The sequence below is a fragment of the Panulirus ornatus genome, chromosome 20 (assembly GCF_036320965.1).
Source record: "Panulirus ornatus isolate Po-2019 chromosome 20, ASM3632096v1, whole genome shotgun sequence".
NCBI lineage: Eukaryota > Metazoa > Arthropoda > Malacostraca > Decapoda > Palinuridae > Panulirus > Panulirus ornatus.
The window spans coordinates 66,498,378-66,517,168 of NC_092243.1; the positions used below are offsets into that span (position 1 = coordinate 66,498,378).

General features: G+C 39.1%; 1 protein-coding gene across 4 annotated transcripts in view; it reads right to left on the bottom strand.

Annotated features, from left to right (window-relative positions):
- Nucleotides 1-1,478: 1,478 nt before the first annotated feature.
- The window catches only part of LOC139756077 (protein lin-9 homolog), a 100,377-nt gene continuing 83,064 nt past the window's right edge, over nucleotides 1,479-18,791 (bottom strand). For 2 of the 4 annotated variants that reach the window (XM_071675095.1, XM_071675096.1), the window contains one exon: nucleotides 1,479-2,046. In XM_071675095.1, coding sequence (XP_071531196.1) covers nucleotides 1,846-2,046 — 201 coding nt within the window. In that variant the 3' untranslated portion in view covers nucleotides 1,479-1,845. Of the gene's footprint in view, nucleotides 2,047-4,186; nucleotides 5,167-18,791 lie in introns of those variants that run through there. The other 2 variants (XM_071675093.1, XM_071675094.1) reach the window with 2 other exon arrangements.

Genomic DNA, 18,791 nt, shown 5'->3' on the forward strand with positions numbered 1-18,791 from the left:
TACCCCTAATTTAGTTCTCCCACTCTCATGACATCCAGGTTCCTCTCCTTAGACACACTATCTCTCCCTTCTCATCTTGATTACATCCATACACATTCACACACCCAAACCTGAGCCTTCGAGGAAGATGAACACTCCTTGCTTCGCTTCTGTTCTGACTTTTAGAAATTGAAATACAAGAAAGGAACTGCATTACCAGACTGCTTGATCAAGGATGCACCGAGTGAAAAATTGCCTTTGGCAAGGCTGTATAATCGAGAGTCTAATTAAAGAACTTTTTGAGAGTCTCATTAAAGAACTTCTTACTTCAAAGGAGTCCATTATTTTTCTGTAACTCTGTAGTGCAGCCATGGGTGTCCCAGGAACTCCAGGAAAGGGGGTCCTGGAGTAACTCCTGGCCCTTTAAAGAAAAAAATGTGGGGCAATTTTCAATGAAAACAAATTAACAAACACTCACATACACACACACACATTTCTTTTTCATACATATTTGCCATTTCCCGCTTAAACGAAGTAGCATCAAGAACAGAGAACTGAACCTTTGAGGGAAAATCCTCACTTTCCCCTCTTCTCTATTCCTTCTTTTGATAAAGTAAAAACTGGAGGGGAGGATTTCCAGCCTTCTATGACATGCAGGGAATATGTGGGAAGTATTCTTTCTCCCCTATCCCCCCATCTCACCTATGTGTATATATATCTGAGTATGTATATGTTGAAATGTATAGGTATGTATATGTGCGGTGTGGGCACTTATGTATATACATATATGAGAGACAGAGAGAGAGAGAGAGAGAGAGAGAGAGAGAGAGAGAGAGAGAGAGAGAGAGAGAGAGAGAGAGAGAGAGAGAGAGAGAGAGAGAGAGAGGAGGGGGGGGGGGGCTGGTTTAGGTGCATTGTGAATGACAACTAGCGTGGATGTAGACAAATGAGGAAGTTCTTCATCTGTTCCTACTTTTACCTTATAAATGTTTGAAAAAAGGAATTTTACCTCCATGGCTCTGTCATCTGTTCTTGACTCTACTACACTCACGCAGGAAATGGCAAGCATGTATGAAAAGAAGAAAAAAGATAATATATATATATATATATATATATATATATATATATATATATATATATATATATATATATATATATATGAAATTATCAAAGTTCCCTACCTACAACTTCTTAATTCATGAAGAGGGAAATTTTCTTTGGCATTTGTTGTCTACCTCTTTATCATACAAAACTAACATAATTTAGTTAAAGCACTGCAGAACATCCCTAATGTCACTGAACTGCTCAATTTCCATTTATATATGCTAATTAACTATATGTACTTCAAGATGTAAAAAATATCATTGTTCATTACAATACTTGTCTGTCCTTTCCTTGCTTGAAAATTTATCAGCAAATGACCTATCTAACTTAAAAGGATCTTTACATATAAGACAGCATATATATATATATATATATATATATATATATATATATATATATATTGTGTGTGTATGTATGTATGTATGTATGTATGTATATATATTTTGTATATACTGTACAAAAAAGAATCACATAAATCTGCTATCTACATAACAATAACTGTAGATAAGTTCACAACATGGACATCTTGTATTTTTGACAAGTGACCAGTGTAAGAGCCCTAGTGATCTTTTCAAGTGCCAGACCTGAAACAATGTTAACCACAGGGTTCTATACAGAATAGTCTTACACAGTAAGTCAATGTGAGTATCAATCACAATTGCCATAGCAGTTTCAGAATATGCACTTTCTGAATGAGTTAAATGAACTGCAAACATCCTAACCACATAATGCTAAAAGAAAAAATCTATCTTCCTTATTTCTCTATACTGGAGCACCATTATGATTGTTGAAGGCTTGAAGGGTCCCCATTTGAGACACAGCAGACATTATATGCATGAGATGAACCTCAATGTTGTTTTGAAAGGCCGCCCTGTTTGACTCGTCTAAAGAGCTCCTGATTTCATTGAGAGTCTCTTGGAGAGATGTCAATTCAAAGGCACTGACTTCTGTTTCTGCCAGATTCTGAAGGGGAAAGTTACATATAAAAATAAATCTTATAAATATTCTCCGAATTCAAAATCTTAACTGATTAAATTCTCAAAATATTCCAAGAAGCTATAACTCCTTTGAACATTTCATCTTTGCCCAAATTTGCTACAGAGATTAGTTCCAATTCCTGAGCCTCCTCCATGCACTACATACTTTTCACAATCCTCCAAATTTCTTTTGTAAAACTTCTGGAAGACACACAAGTATTTTTCATATTTCAATTGTCTCCGAAATGAAATGCAGCAGGGCAGCAGGAGTGGATGGTATTGCTGTTGAATTTATTAAGAAAGGGGGTGACTGTGTTGTTGATTGGTTGATAAGAATATTCAGTGTGTGAATTATGGTGACGTGCCTAAGTATTAGTAGAATGCAAGTATAAAGCCACTGTATAAAGGCAAAGGAGACAAGGATGGGTGTTCACATTACTGAGGTATAAGTTTTTTGAGTGTACCTTGTACACAGTATGAGAAAATGGTGATCCACACGGAGGTGGAATGCATACAGCATCAGCCTAAAGATTTCGCTTATAGTAACAGATGTGTGAATCAGTTCTCTGTGTTGAAAAACATGTGTGAGAAATACTCAGTGAAACAAAAGGATTTGTATAAGGCAATTATAAATCTGGAGAAAGCATATGAGAGAGCTGATGGAGATGCTTAGTGGATGGTGGAACAAATATATATTGTGGCAGGAAATCTATTAGAGGCATTGAAAAATCTTTATCGAGAGAGTAAGGCATGTATGTGAGTAGGTAGAGAGGAATTACATGGTTCCGGGAAAGGTGTGTCTGTGGCTGGGGCGGGTGATGTCACCATGGCTGTATAATTTGTTCATGGGTGGAATGGTGAGGGAGGTAAATGTAACAGTTTTGGAAAGAAGGCCAGGCATACACTCAGTTGAGAGTAATGAGATCTTGAAAGTGGACCAGCTGTTGTTTGGTGATGACATGGCACTGGTGGTACATATGAGTGAGAAACTACAGAAGTTGGTGTGTGAATTTTGGATAGCACGTGAAAGGAGAAAGTTGAGAGTAAACGTGAATAGCAAGATCATTAAATTCAGCAGAGCAGAACAATAGGTAAGTTTGGCTGTAAGTTTGAGGTGAGAAAACTTGATACCTGGGAGTGGTCATGGCAGCAAATGGAAACACGGAAGTAGAGGAAAGTCACAAGGTAGCAAAGATTTTGGGAACATTTGAGAAATTTGTGGAGGAAGAGGTTGCTATTTGGGAGAGCAAAAATGGGTATGCTTGAAGATATTGTAAACTCACTGATGTTGTTTGAATGTGAGACATGGGCTATAGATGAAAATGTGCAAAAGCAGAGCATGTGTTGGAAATTAAATGTTTTAGGACAATATGTGGGATGAGGTGGACTGATCGAATACACAGCGATTGGATAAGAGAAAGGTATGGTAATAAGAAGAGAATGTTTGAAAGAGCTGAAGAGGGTGTGATGAAATGGTTTTGGACACAGAGAATGAGTGAAGAGTAGTTGACAAAGAGCATATGTCAGAAATGGCAGGGACAAGGAAAAGGGGAAATTAACTGGAAATGGAAGGATGGAGTGATAAAGATTATGACTGATGAGGTACTGAACATGGCATGCATGTGACAGAATAAACTGGAATAATGTGGTATACAAAGGGCAACATGCTATCAACATACTGAACCAAAGGATATAAAGTATCCTGGGTAAACCAAAGAAAGGTCTGTGGGAGCCTGGTTGTGGATAGGAGCTTTTGTTCCGGTGCAATACACACAACGGCAAAATAATGGATATGAGTGAATGAGGCCTTTTCTTCATCTGTCACTGGTGCTATCATGATAAACAGCAAACAAGTATGGGAAAGAGGAGGAAATCTAGGATGCATGTATGAGATCTATGCCCTTATCTGATGCAATAATTTTTGTTGCTGGGTCATTCTTACAAGATATGAGAAATCCATGATGTAAAACCTTTAGTAATCCCATTTTCTGTGAAATCACTTACTAAAATTCCACACAATTCACTTGGCATGCTTGAAAATAATAATGGAGCACCTCACATGCCTGGCAACAGAGTAGCACCTTAACACCTCCAAGTGGATATTTACATATATAAATAAATAAATATACAAAGAATGATTTATTGAATTCAAGCAGCCATTCGGCTGAAAATATACAGTTGGGAAAATACAAAACTGGGTGGTCATAATAGTAACTAGTTAATTAATCATAAAAGAGCAATTAAGATCAAGGTGGGACTAGAAACTTCTATGTCTTGGATAAGCACATGAGTAAGGAATATCTACATAATATATGAAGTTTTACAGAGCAAATTCTATGGTTCACATATTATGCATTTAGTGGAGATCAGTTGAATACTACAGTTGAATACTAAGTGATTAAAAGTTACACATTGGTAGAATTCCAGTAATATTGTGCTTATTATATATCATTCATTTAATGGTAAACATTAACTCGTGAATACTTCCATGCTGATTGTGTTACAGTAATACTGTAGTTGAAAAACTAAGGGAAAACTAAGCTATTTGCTTACTTAGCCGAGCTTTTAGGACTTGCAAAAGTATAGAATTATTCTTGTATCTGTCTGTACAAGTGTGCATCTGTCTGAACAAACAATAATTGGTACAAGGCATTTGTGGTGACAGACATCAGTCAGGGGAGGCTGGAACAGGAAAAGGTCTATTCATGCATCAAGTTTCACACCTCCATTTCAAGGCCATGCATCGAGCCTGAGTGGTGACAGTGTATGCATTTCAAGGTCACACATTTAGTCTTAGTGGTGACAACATTGCATGACAAATTTCTACCTGAAGTCAGTCATCCTCCAGCCATATTAATGAATGCATAATTTCATGAGATTTCTATGAGGGAAACTGAGAGGCTTATAGATAGATTTAAAAGATATCGCAAAAGATGATCCTGAATCATCTAATGATGATGGTATGTTTTTGGGTCATATGGAGAGTCATATTCTTCCAGCTATGAAAGTTGATCATAATGAGGCAGAAGAAGGTTTCCTGGCAAAAGTGGAGGCAGCGCTGCAAGCATCCACCTGACCTTGGCATCCATTCGTCTGACTGGACTGGCTGGTAATTTTACAAATTTATAGTTTTTTATTAAGACGAAATTATCAACGAATCTCACTGACTTTAAAAAAAGATTTACAATACAAAGTACAATAATAATCAATTTTCTGGAGTAGGTAAAATAAACAACTTACTTGACACTAAGGGCCACATTTTCTAGCACGTTCTGCTGAAACATCCACAAACCTTTTACACTTTAGAATGACAGGTGTGGACAAAACATACTTCAGGAGTAATCTTCTTTCATTGTTATATGAATTTCTCTGGTAGGAAATAGCATGGAAGAGCAGTGGAGAAAAAGATATGAGGGAAGAATGCATGCAATGGTATAGGCAAGGGAGGCATTTAAGGACACGGATAAGTGGAGACACTTTGTTGTGCCCACACCCTTGATCGGAGATCCTGAAGGGAAAGGGCATCAGAGATATAGATAACGATATATCTCTTTGAAATAGTACAATTTCTTGACATCTTGAAAAATGTGAATTATGAGAGTTGGAAAGAAAAATCAAGTATGACATGAAAGAGTTAAAGACCATGCAGCACTTGTAGGGGAAAAAGATAAGAATCATCAGGTTGAGCTGTATACCATTCAAATCAGAAAATTATGCTGCATACAACCATAAGAATATGCTTAAAAATTTTCAAATACAGCCACCTTTTGATTATTGTGAATGCTCTTGAAAATGGTTGCATAAATCAAAAATATGTGAGAAATACTTAGAAAAGCAAATGGATTTGTATGTAGCATTTATGGATCTGGAGAAGGCATATGATAGAGTTGATAGAGATGCTCTGTGGAAGGTATTAAGAATATATGGTGTGGGAGGCAAGTTGTTAGAAGCAGTGAAAAGTTTTTATCGAGGATGTAAGGCATGTGTACGTGTAGGAAGAGAGGAAAGTGATTGGTTCTCAGTGAATGTAGGTTTGCGGCAGGGGTGTGTGATGTCTCCATGGTTGTTTAATTTGTTTATGGATGGGGTTGTTAGGGAGGTGAATGCAAGAGTTTTGGAAAGAGGGGCAAGTATGAAGTCGGTTGGGGATGAGAGAGCTTGGGAAGTGAGTCAGTTGTTGTTCGCTGATGATACAGCGCTGGTGGCTGATTCATGTGAGAAACTGCAGAAGCTGGTGACTGAGTTTGGTAAAGTGTGTGAAAGAAGAAAGTTAAGAGTAAATGTGAATAAGAGCAAGGTTATTAGGTACAGTAGAGTTGAGGGTCAAGTCAACTGGGAGGTAAGTTTAAATGGAGAAAAACTGGAGGAAGTAAAGTGTTTTAGATATCTGGGAGTGGATCTGGCAGCTGATGGAACCATGGAGGCGGAAGTGGATCATAGGGTGGGGGAGGGGGCGAAAATTCTGGGAGCCTTGAAGAATGTGTGGAAGTCGAGAACATTATCTCGGAAAGCAAAAATGGGTATGTTTGAAGGAATAGTGGTTCCAACAATGTTGTATGGTTGCGAGGCGTGGGCTATGGATAGAGTTGTGTGCAGGAGGATGGACGTGCTGGAAATGAGATGTTTGAGGACAATGTGTGGTGTGAGGTGGTTTGATCGAGTAAGTAACGGAAGGGTAAGAGAGATGTGTGGAAATAAAAAGAGCGTGGTTGAGAGAGCAGAAGAGGGTGTTTTGAAATGGTTTGGGCACATGGAGAGAATGAGTGAGGAAAGATTGACCAAGAGGATATATGTGTCGGAGCTGGAGGGAATGAGGAGAAGAGGGAGACCAAATTGGAGGTGGAAAGATGGAGTGAAAAAGATTTTGTGTGATCGGGGCCTGAACATGCAGGAGGGTGAAAGGAGGGCAAGGAATAGAGTGAATTGGATCGATGTGGTATACCGGGGTTGACGTGCTGTCAGTGGATTGAATCAGGGCATGTGAAGCGTCTGGGGTAAACCATGGAAAGCTGTGTAGGTATGTATATTTGCGTGTGTGGACGTATGTATATACATGTGTATGGGGGTGGGTTGGGCCATTTCTTTCGTCTGTTTCCTTGCGCTACCTCGCAAACGCGGGAGACAGCGGAAAAAAAAAAAATGTAAGTAATGGAAATGAGGGGTTTCTTTATTAATAAGACAATACCAAGAAGAGGGTGTTTTGAAATGGTTTGGTCACATGGAGAGAATGAGTGAGGAAAGATTGACCAAGAGGATATATGTGTCGGAGGTGGAGGGAACGAGGAGAAGAGGGAGACCAAATTGGAGGTGGAAAGATGGAGTGAAAAAGATTTTGTGTGATCGGGGCCTGAACATGCAGGAGGGTGAAAGGAGGGCAAAGAATAGAGTGAATTGGAGCGATGTGGTATACCAGGGTTGACGTGCTGTCAGTGGATTGAATCAAGGCATGTGTATGGGGGTGGGTTGGGCCATTTCTTTCGTCTGTTTCCTTGCGCTACCTCGCAAACGCGGGAGACAGCGAAAAAAAAAAAAAAAAAAATTATCATACTGGTGAGTATACATATACCAGGAAATATTAAATACTATAACATCCATTCTGTTGTTGAACAAATTCTATCAATCAAAAGAGAAACTAACATACTTATTTTCAATACTTACATTCACTGTTGTTTCTGCATGGCTTGCTGGTGCTGATGGAAAGGGAGGAGTAGGTGAATGGAAGAGTTATTGGGAAGGGGGATAATCTGGGTCAGATGATGCAGCTGTGGAAGGTGGTGGTGATAAGTGAGTGAGTTCAGCTATTACGTAACAAGTCGTTGATAGGTGGTCCTCCTTACAAGTGTCCTTTTCTTTAAAAAGAAATCCAGTATTGTCTGTTTAACCTCAAGGTCTTCTCATGGTGGACTTTTTGGAGCCACCTTTCAACCCCCATTGTATATGGATCATCAAATACAGTGAGAGCAACGTAGATGTAGTGAAATGTTTTACCTAGCCTCTTGCTAATGCGAGAATACACTTGCTTTACCTCCTATCCCCTTCTTGTGCTGTGGTAATACCTCCTCCAGGTGGTCCTTCTTCAACTGAAAAAGGACAACAGCTTTTCAACAGCTCTTGCTTGTGTGACTTTAACAATTCCACATCACCCTCCTCCACCTCATTAAAGCTGACTTTCTTTGCCATCTGCACATATATACATGCATTCTTGATACTTCAGTGTTGGCATCAAAACCCTAGAATCCAAGAACAAACTGAAAGATAAGCTTTGCATCACACTCTGTTTATACGAACACTGGTGATTTCCTTCCACGCCCCCAACGACGATCAAGATGGTATCACTGTTAGAGAAGGACTTCCAGAATTCCTACACAGTCATGTGGTCATTCTCAGTAGCCTTCATTTGCAAATGTTCTCCATAAATAGCAGGCCTTGAAAGTATACATCTATCCCTGGTTCAATGGCTGCTGGGTGGAAGAAAGACTACTTTGATGTACTCACAAAGGTCCTGTACTGAAGGTGGTTGGCCAGGGGCATTATCGATAAGAGGGAAAATTCTGAAACTTATATTCTTCTCTGCACAGTATTCCTTCAGCTCTACATGGAGCTTTACAGCAAATAATTACTGAAAACTTTGACTGTTAGCCATCCCTTTGGATAAGAATAATAATATGTAGGCAAATACTGCCATACACACTACCACAGAAAATTCCACAGCTCCTAAAGCCCTGGAATTTTCTGAATGGTAGACCATTTTTTTAAAGGTTTAGGCATGCAGTCACCTTTAGTGTTGTACCCCACAAGAAGTGTGAAGTGCCCCTTGGCAGCTTTGAATCCTGGTGGAGTCTTATTTTCATCAGAAATATATGTTCTCAAAAAAATTCTCTTCCAAAATAATCTGTTACGTCCACATCAAAAATCTGCTTTGGAGCATAACCACCTTCCTCAAAGATGGTCATGAAGGTTCCTGGGAAATTTTTGGCAGTACAAGATGTAACTCTTTAATCCGCTAACCTTGGGACTTGGCCATTGCCAAACCACAGAAATTGATGCCTAAGGGAACCCCCGATGTAAACATATGCCCAACCCTAGTCTTGCCAGCTCATTCCACATACAAATTACAGCATTATCAAAGGTGGAACAGAGCTCAAAACAGCAAATAACACAACCGTTAATGCTTCCAAACAAGGTCTTTATTGTTACATGCTACATCAGAAGTACATCAGGGTCAGCAGGGTCTTCATGGTCAGCAGTTTTCCAGGACCAGCAGTATCTCCAGTTTATGCAGGGTCACTAGCATCTCCATGGTCAGCATACACTTGCACATAAGGGGCAGAGGAGGTGCAGGGAAGTGGATTTTCTACACTGGGGTGAGCCTTGGTAGTGTTATTAAAAACCTTCTTCAACCACTGTTGCAATGTAGCTTGCTTCTGGTACTTTTGCTTTTCCTTAATCAATTTTCTTTGAATCAAATAAAGACAATTTCTTGTTCTGTTATAAATTCCCTTTGCTCCAGTCCTGCAATTAAATTTTTCATCATCAGGACACATCTATCTACAGAAATTCTTTCTTTCCCTTCCTCATTTTCCTCTACACTTTCTTCATGATGATCTTGTTTCTTCTCATCTTGCTGAACCATATCCACAATTTCTTAATCAGCTGGTTGATAAACAGGCTCATCATTATGTACATTCATCCATTCCTCTAGGTTTTCCTCTTTAATCTCTTTGGTTATTACTAACAGTGCTGCCCAGGTGGCAAATCCACAAACTAATGGCGACAGATTCAAAACATACAGGACTGTGGGAGTTGCCAGACTAGAGAGGTACAACCTGTAGTAACTTCAAAAGGAGCAGCCTCATTGGTTATCTCCATGTTGTGGTAATTAAGGCATCTCCTAAAATTTGCTAACAAACTTGGACTTACTTAAATTGTCTTTGCTGCTAAGTCATCATATATATACTTCAGGCCTTTGCTTGTATTACAAGCATGGTGATGGGAACATTTTCATGATTTTGGGGTTTGATCCATATGCTCAACATTCATTCCATTGTCTCCATAATCAAACTTTGGGAATATGAAGTCTTAGATGCACCAATTAATGGCACTCTCCTCGATCTTCTCTGCCCTATCATGAACAGTACATGAAGTAGACTCACTAAGTCCAAGGCCAGGCTTAATAATATCAGATGATTGTCCACCTCTCTCATATATAATGTTTGAGCACGTCCATTTAACATAAATGATAATGGCTCAGAAAAAATGGCATAGGATATAATGGCACTTGTGTAAGAATGGCACAAAAGAAATTATCTATATCACTTTCTTTATAATTCTCAGAAAGTATTAAATTACAAGAAACTCATTTAAAAAGCATACAGTGATGGCCTTATATTTCTCAGCAAGAGACCTTAAAAGATACTTTGGTGGCATGATGTAAGAGGCAAAAGACATGCAGCACAAAATACTGAGGCACTCCATGTCCATAGACTGTTTCCTTATGATGCATAGGCTCACTTTTCACATGGTGCTATACATTTGGCACAACATGTTTCATGGAGACAATCCACCTCATCAGGTGCCAATAATCGATAAAGTTATTTAAATCCCAACATTACAACAGAAGTACCACCTAACGTCTACCATCATAGATGGTTCTTCAGTTGTGATTTGAATAACTTTATCAATTACTGGCACCTCATAAGGTGGATTGTCTTCATGAACCATGTATCACATGTATAGAAAAATTAAATGTTAAATAAAATCATATGAACCCATACTAAAGTGTGTCTTCATAATCATAATTATCATCACAGACTAGTGTGATCAACATATCTACATATATAAATATCGATCTATTCATTGTACTTGATTGCCATTTCCCGCATCAGTGAGATAGCACTAGGAAATAGATGAAGAAAGACCCATTCACTCATTCATTTCTATCATAAATTATACTTGATTGCCGTTTCCCGCATCAGCAAGGTAGCACCAGGAAACAGACGAAGAATGGCCCATCCAAACATATACACAAATATATACATAAATGCCCATACACGCACATACATATACATATCAACATATACATATATATACACGCATACATATACACAGATATACATATACACTTTTCTTTTTCTTTTAAACTATTCGCCATTTCCCGCGTTAGCGAGGTAGTGTTTAGAACAGAGAACTGGGCCTTTGAGGGAATACCCTCACCTGGCCCCCTTCTCTGTTCCTTCTTTTGGAAAATTAAAAAAAAAATAATGAGAGGGGAGGATTTCCAGCCCCCCGCTCCCTCCCCTTTTAGTCGCCTTCTACGACACGCAGGGAATACGTGGGAAGTATTCTTTCTCCCCTATCCCCAGGGATAATACATATACACACATGTACATATTCATACTTGCTTGCCTTCATCCATTCCCGGCAAGACCCCACCCTACAGAAAACAGCATTGCCATCCCCTGTGTCAGTGAATAATGAACCAAAACAACAGCTCCCTATCTACATCCAGGCCCCACAGATCTTTCCATGGTTTACCCTTGACAATTCACATGCCCTGGTTCAGTCCATTAACAGCATGTTGACCCCAGTATACATAATTCCAAATCACTCTATTCTGTGCACACCTTTCATCCTCAACCATGTTCAGTCCCCAATCACTCAAAATCTTTATCACTCGAACATTCCAACTCCAATTTGGTCTCCTGCTTCTCCTTGTTCCCTCCACCTCTAACACATGCATCCTCTTTGTCAACGTTTCCTAACTCATTGTCTCCATATATCCAAACCATTTCAACACACCCTATTCTGCTCTCTCAACCACACTCTTTTTACTACCACACACCTCTCTTATTCTTTCATTACTAACTTGATCAAACCACCTCACACTACTTATTGTCCTCAAACATTTCTTTCTCCAAGTATTATGATGGAGATAATTCTTTTCCTTTTTCTCATTGTCTTACCACTAAGTAATGAACTATGTATCACTTCTTATCTTGCAGTATTACTACAGGAATAATTTTTTTCATAGATTATAATGTCATTTATTTATTAGCCTCCCAGAAGTAAACAAAGTAAACATTTGACTGGGAGAGAGAAAACAGAAAGAAGCATTATTATGTAACCAATAACTTGCTATCTACCTTGCAGTGCTCGAAAAGCAATGCTTGTCCTATTTTTCATTATCATATCATTTACACATCATTTACCTCTCTAAGTATTATAAGAGAACTAATTCTTATTCCTTTATTTCAGTCTCATAATTATGTATTCAATTAAGTATCATCATATACTTTGCAGTATTAGTAAAATTCATTGATTGCACTGTCTTGTAAATATTAGTGAATATGTGTATAACTGGATGAAAGAGCACAAAGAGGAGAGAAAATGATATACTAAGAAGCAAAGAGAGGGCAAGTACATATCTTGGTAAAAACTGCTAGAAAACCCAGGATGCAACATGAGAGAAATGTAGACATATGATGCCAATTAAATATCAGATACTTTCTCATAAATTTCCATATGCTGATACGAACAAAGCATTTGTAAGAATAATATGGTTCATTAAAGAAAAATAGTTCATTCTGTGATAGTACTACACTTCCTTCACCCACTTCACTCAATATCTTACTCTTTCTTTCTTTCTTTTTTTTTTAAACTATTCGCCATTTCCCACGTTAGCGAGGTAGCGCTAGGAACAGAGGACCGGGCCCCCTTCGGAATATTCCCACCCGGCCCCCTCCGTTCCTTCTTTTGGAAAATTTAAAAAAAAAGAGAGGGGAGGATTTCCAGCCCCCCGCTCCCTCCCCTTTTAGTCGCCTTCTACGACACGCAGGGAATACGTGGGAAGTATTCTTAATCCCCTATCCCCAGGGATAAAAATATCTTACTATTCTGAATAATTACTCTCAACTCTCTACTATACACTCCTAAACTCTGCCACAAGCCTCTGAGGTTTGTATATGGCTGGAATCTGTCACCAGAGCTGTCATCTGCCAACAACAAATCATTTACCTGTCATGCCCCCCTACCTCCATCATGTTGCAAACCTGCCCTTAGCTCGAAGACCCTTAGCTCCACATGTATATACAAATTCAAAAGCCATAGAAACAAAGCATAATGATGCAGTCACACCTTCCCTTCCTATTTCACTGTGTGCCCTCCCCTCTGGGTAAAAACACTTCACTGTAATTTGTAATTTCCTACTTACCCCATAAATCCAGTGCACTCTCCACAAGGTATCGCTCAACCCCATCATACACTTTCCCATGATCAATAAACACCTCAGGTCAAGTCTCTTTCCTTCCCTCTCCTAAAATTTCTTAAAAACATTCTTCAATGAGAAACATTCATTTCATAAATTTGAGACAAAAGTGAAAATCATCTTAAAGACTGCACTTAATTAATGATTCAAAGCATGGTTTTTGATGAAAATGCTCATATCTGGCAAGTCTCCTTGATTTCTTTTATGATATATTCAACGTGTATGATGAAAGTAAAGAAGACATAATTCTTATAGATCTTCAAAATGCATTCAATAAATTTCCACATCAAAGTTTACTAGCAAAAGTCGCATGACACTGATGTGGTTGTACTTTGATGGATAGGAAACTGGTTGACTTGCCATTACAAAGAATTGAGATTAATGGTGAAGACTCAGAGTATTTATAATAAACAAGTGGTGTGTCATAATGATCAATTTTGGGACTTTCTCCTTCTCACAGATATCAATGATGGGCAGCACTATAAGATGCCAAAATTCTCAAATGATACTAAGCTCGGAAATAAATCTATGACTGAACTTGAGAGTCATCAGCTTCAAAATGGTATAGATAAATGGATGGACTGGGCTTAAAGACTGCAAATGAATTTCAATATCAATAAGTCCAAAGTTTTACACAGTAGTAGATACAAAAAGGTAAGCTACAGTATAAATGCTGCTTAACTGCAAGAGATAAGTGAGGAAAAAGACTTAGAAAAAATAATCTCTGGAGACCTGAAGCCAAGTAAGCAATTCACAGCAGCAGTAAAAAGAGCATACAAGGTTTGTGGATTCCATGGTGGATTTCCTTCTTTAATATTATCTTCATAAGCAGAATGGAAAGAGCATCAATTTCCCACAATGATTCCCATACTGAAAAATAAAATCCTATAAAAGTCGACTAAATGACTTCCATAAATCTAGCTTGGAAAAGAGAAGGTTAAGAGGTGATCTAATACAGGAATACAATAACTTCAAAGGCTCTGATAATCTCAAACATGCTATTTAAGACATGATTTATCTGATTTCACTCGTAGTTATAGATACATTTCTTAAGATATGATTTGTCTGATTTCTCTCGTAGTATTTCTATTCATTTTTTATTCATTTTGCTCTATCGCTGCCTCCCGCGTTAGCGAGGTAGCGCAAGGAAACAGACGAAAGAATGGCCCAACCCACCCACATACACATGTATATACATACACGTCCACACATGCAAATATACATACCTATACATCTCAATGTACACATATATATACACACACACAGACATATACATATATACACACGTACATAATTCATAATGTCTGCCTTTATTCATTCCCATCGCCACCTCGCCACACATGGAATAACAACCCCCTCCCCCCCTCAAGTGTGCGAGGTAGCACTAGGAAAAGACAACAAAGGCCACACTCGTTCACACTCAGTCTCTAGCTGTCATGTAATAATGCACCGAAACCACAGCTCCCTTTCCACATCCAGGCCCCACAAAACTTTCCATGGTTTACCCCAGACGCTTCACATGCCCTGGTTCAATCCACTGACAGCACGTCGACCCCGGTATACCACATCGTTCCAATTCACTCTATTCCTTGCATGCCTTTCACCCTCCTGCATGTTCAGGTCCCGATCACTCAAAATCTTTTTCACTCCATCTTTCCATCTCCAATTTGGTCTCCCACTTCTCCTCGTTCCCTCCATCTCCGACACATATATCCTCTTGGTCAATCTTTCCTCACTCATTCTCTCCATGTGACCAAACCATTTCAAAACACCCTCTTCTGCTCTCTCAGCCACACTTTTTATTTCCACACATCTCTCTTACCCTTACATTACTTACTCGATCAAACCACCTCACACCACATATTGTCCTCAAACATCTCATTTCCAGAACATCCACCCTCCTGCGCACAACTCTATCCATAGCCCACACCTCACAACCATACAACATTGTTGGAACCACCATTCCTTCAAACATACCCATTTTTGCTTTCTGAGATAATGTTCTCAACTTCCACACATTCTTCAAGGCTCCCAGAATTTTCGCCCCCTCCCCCACCCTATGATTCACTTCCGCTTCCATGGTTCCATCCGCTGCCAGATCCATTCCCAGATATCTAAAACACTTTACTTCCTCCAGTTTTTCTCCATTCAAACTTACCTCCCAATTGACTTTACCCTCAACCCTACTGTACCTAATAACCTTGCTCTTATTCACATTTACTCTTAACTTTCTTCTTTCACACACTTTACCAAACTGTCACCAGCTTCTGCAGTTTCTCACATGAATCAGCCACCAGCGCTGTATCATCAGCGAACAACAACTGACTCACTTCCCAAGCTCTCTCATCCACAACAGACTGCATACTTACCCCTCTTTCCAAAACTCTTGCATTCACCTCCCTAACAACCCCATCCATAAACAAATTAAACAACCATGGAGACATCACACACCCCTGCCACAAACCTACATTCACTGAGAAACAATCACTTTCCTCTCTTCCTACACGTACACATGCCTTACATCCTTACTTTTACTGCCTTACTTTTCACTGCTTCTAACAACTTGTAGTAATAGATACTCATAGTAATAGATACATTTCTTAAGATATGATTTGTCTGATTTCTCTCGTAGTAGTAGATACAAACTAATGAACCTACGTTTTACCCTGAATGAGGCAAAGTGCTTCTTCTTAAACATGACTGTCAACATAGGGATGGCTTTCCTTGTTGGATGAACATACAACAAGAGGTAAGTTTATGAACAGACTCAATAAATATTTTGCTTCAAATTTAAAATCAATATTATTCAAGCCTCCTCAGACATATGAACAGTGTGCAGATTTTTCAACATGAATAACTGTATGCCTTTCTTCTTTAACCTCAATCTATCAGTTTCTCATACGATCCACCATAACAAAACAACACTGAGTGGACCCAATGGTCTGTTGCTGTTTGAATTCCTGTATTCCTTTGCTTATTCTCTCTCCTGAGGCCATGCTGTCCACCCAAAACAGGTATTCCATCCACCAGACCCACATTTTTTTTATTTTGTTCCCTTAATTCTAATCATTCCTCTTTGACTCCCTTAGTTTCATTTACTATCCCCCGATTCCATTTTTCAATCAGTTTCAAAAAGTATCTTTAAGAACAGATCATTTCTCTAAGTTCATTCACCTTCACTGCTTTCACACACATATCATCTCATTCCCTAAACCCACCATCCACCTTCATGCCTACCTAACCAAAAAATAAACATTCTGCATGCCACCCATCTTGCACATTCACATCAACCCTCTTCTTTGCAAACCTAATACACTGTATTAAAAATGCCCACAAACCCCTAACACCACTCACCCATAAATATAAAAATGTATGCAGTCTGTTGGGGATGAAAGGGCCTGGGAAGTGAGTCAGTTGTAGTTTGCCAATGATACAGTTCTGGTGGCTGATTTGAATGAGAAAATGCAGAAATTGGTGACTGAGTTTGACAAAAAGTGTGTGAAAGGAGAAAGTTGACAGTAAATGTGAATAAGAGCAAGGTTATTAGGTTCAGTAGGGTTGAGGGACAAGTTAACTGAGATGCAAGTTTGAATGTGGAGAAAAATTGGAGAAAGTGAAGTGTTTTAGATAGCAGGCAGTGGACTTGGCAGTGAATGGAATCATGAAAGCAGAAATGAGTCACAGGGTGGGGGGGGGGGGGGGGGGGGGGGGGAAGGTTCTGGGAGATGAAAAATGTGTGGAAGGGGAGAATGTTATTTCAGAGAGCAAAAAAGGATATGTTTGAAGGAATAGTAGTTCCAACAATGTTATGTGGTTGTGAGGCATGGACTATAGATAGGGTTGTATGGAGGAGGGTGGATGTGTTGGAAATGAAATGTTTGAGGACAATATGTGGTGTGTGGTGGTTTGATTAAGTAAGTAATGAAAGGGTAAGAGAGATGTGTGGAAATAAAAAGAGTGTGGGTGAGAGAGCAGAAGAACTTGTATTGAAATGGTCTGGGCATATGGAGAGAATGTGTGAGGGAAAACTGACATAGAGGATATATGTGTCAGAGGTGGAGAGAACAAGAAGCGGGAGACCAAATTGAAGGTGGAAGGATGGAGTGAAAAAGATTTTGAGCATTTGAGGCCTAAACATAAAGGAGGGTGAGAGGTGTGCAAGGTAGAGAGTGAATTGGAACAATGTGGTATACCAGGGTCGAAATGCTGTCAATGGACTGAACTAGGGCATGAGACATCCAGGGTAAACCATGGAAAGGTCTGTGGGGCCTGGATGTGGATAGGAAGCTGTGGTTTCAGTGCATTACATATGACAGCTAAAGAATGAGTGAAAAGATGTGGCCTTTTTTTGTCTGTTTCCCTGGCACTACCTCACTGAACAGGGGGTAGCGATGCTGTTTCCTGTGAGGCAGGGTAGTGCCACAAATGGATGAAGGCAAGCAAGTATGAATATGTCTGTGTATGAGTGCATATGTGTATGTATATTTGTATATGCTGATATGTATATGTATGCATATGTGAGTGTATGGGCATTTATGTACATATATGTGTATATGCCATTTCATGTGAGGCAAGGTGGTGACGGGAATGGATGAAGGCAGCAAGGATGAATATGTACATGTGTATATACGCATATGTCTGTGTATGTATATGTTGAAATGTACAGGTATGTATATGTGCGTGTGTGGGCGTTTTATGTATATACATGTGTATGCAGGTGGGTTGGGCCATTCTTTCGTCTGTTTCCTTGCGCTATCTCGCTAATGCAGGAGACAGTGACTAAGTATAATAAAATATATATAATAATAATGTGTATAAGAGTGGAGAGGCCATTCTTCTCATCTGTTTCCTTGTGCTACCTCGCTGACATGAGAAACAGCAATTAAGTATAATAAATATAGAAATATTTCATATATATTCTATCTATTTTTTCATACATATTTGCCATTTCCTGTGTTAGTGAGGTAGTGCTAAGAACAGAGGGCTGAGCCTAAGACAGAAAATCCTCACTTGACCCCCTTCTGTTCCTTCTTTTGGAAAAGTAAAAACTAGAGGGCAGGATCTTAGTCGCCTTTTACAACATGCAGGAAATACGTAGGAAGTATTCTTTCTCTCCTATATGTTTACATATAGTGTACTGTTTCTACAACCACACATTCCCAATCCCCATTCCTCTTTCAGCACACAACTTAACAAGCTTCTCTTCATTTTCAAACACACCAAGGACCCTAAGCCCTCTACTATACTCTTAACTCCCATATCACCCACCCTTATATTCAAATCCATAGGTCCTCCAATTCAAGCCCTTGCATCTCAGCTGTCACAACACTCACTCAGCTTCTTTCGAGACCCATTCCTTTCTTCACTCATACTTCCTACTGCATTAGCAATAACAAACAGTCACTTCTCATAGCCTACTTTCTATTTATCCTACAAAAACATAAGTGAGTTTCTTACACTCATTAACA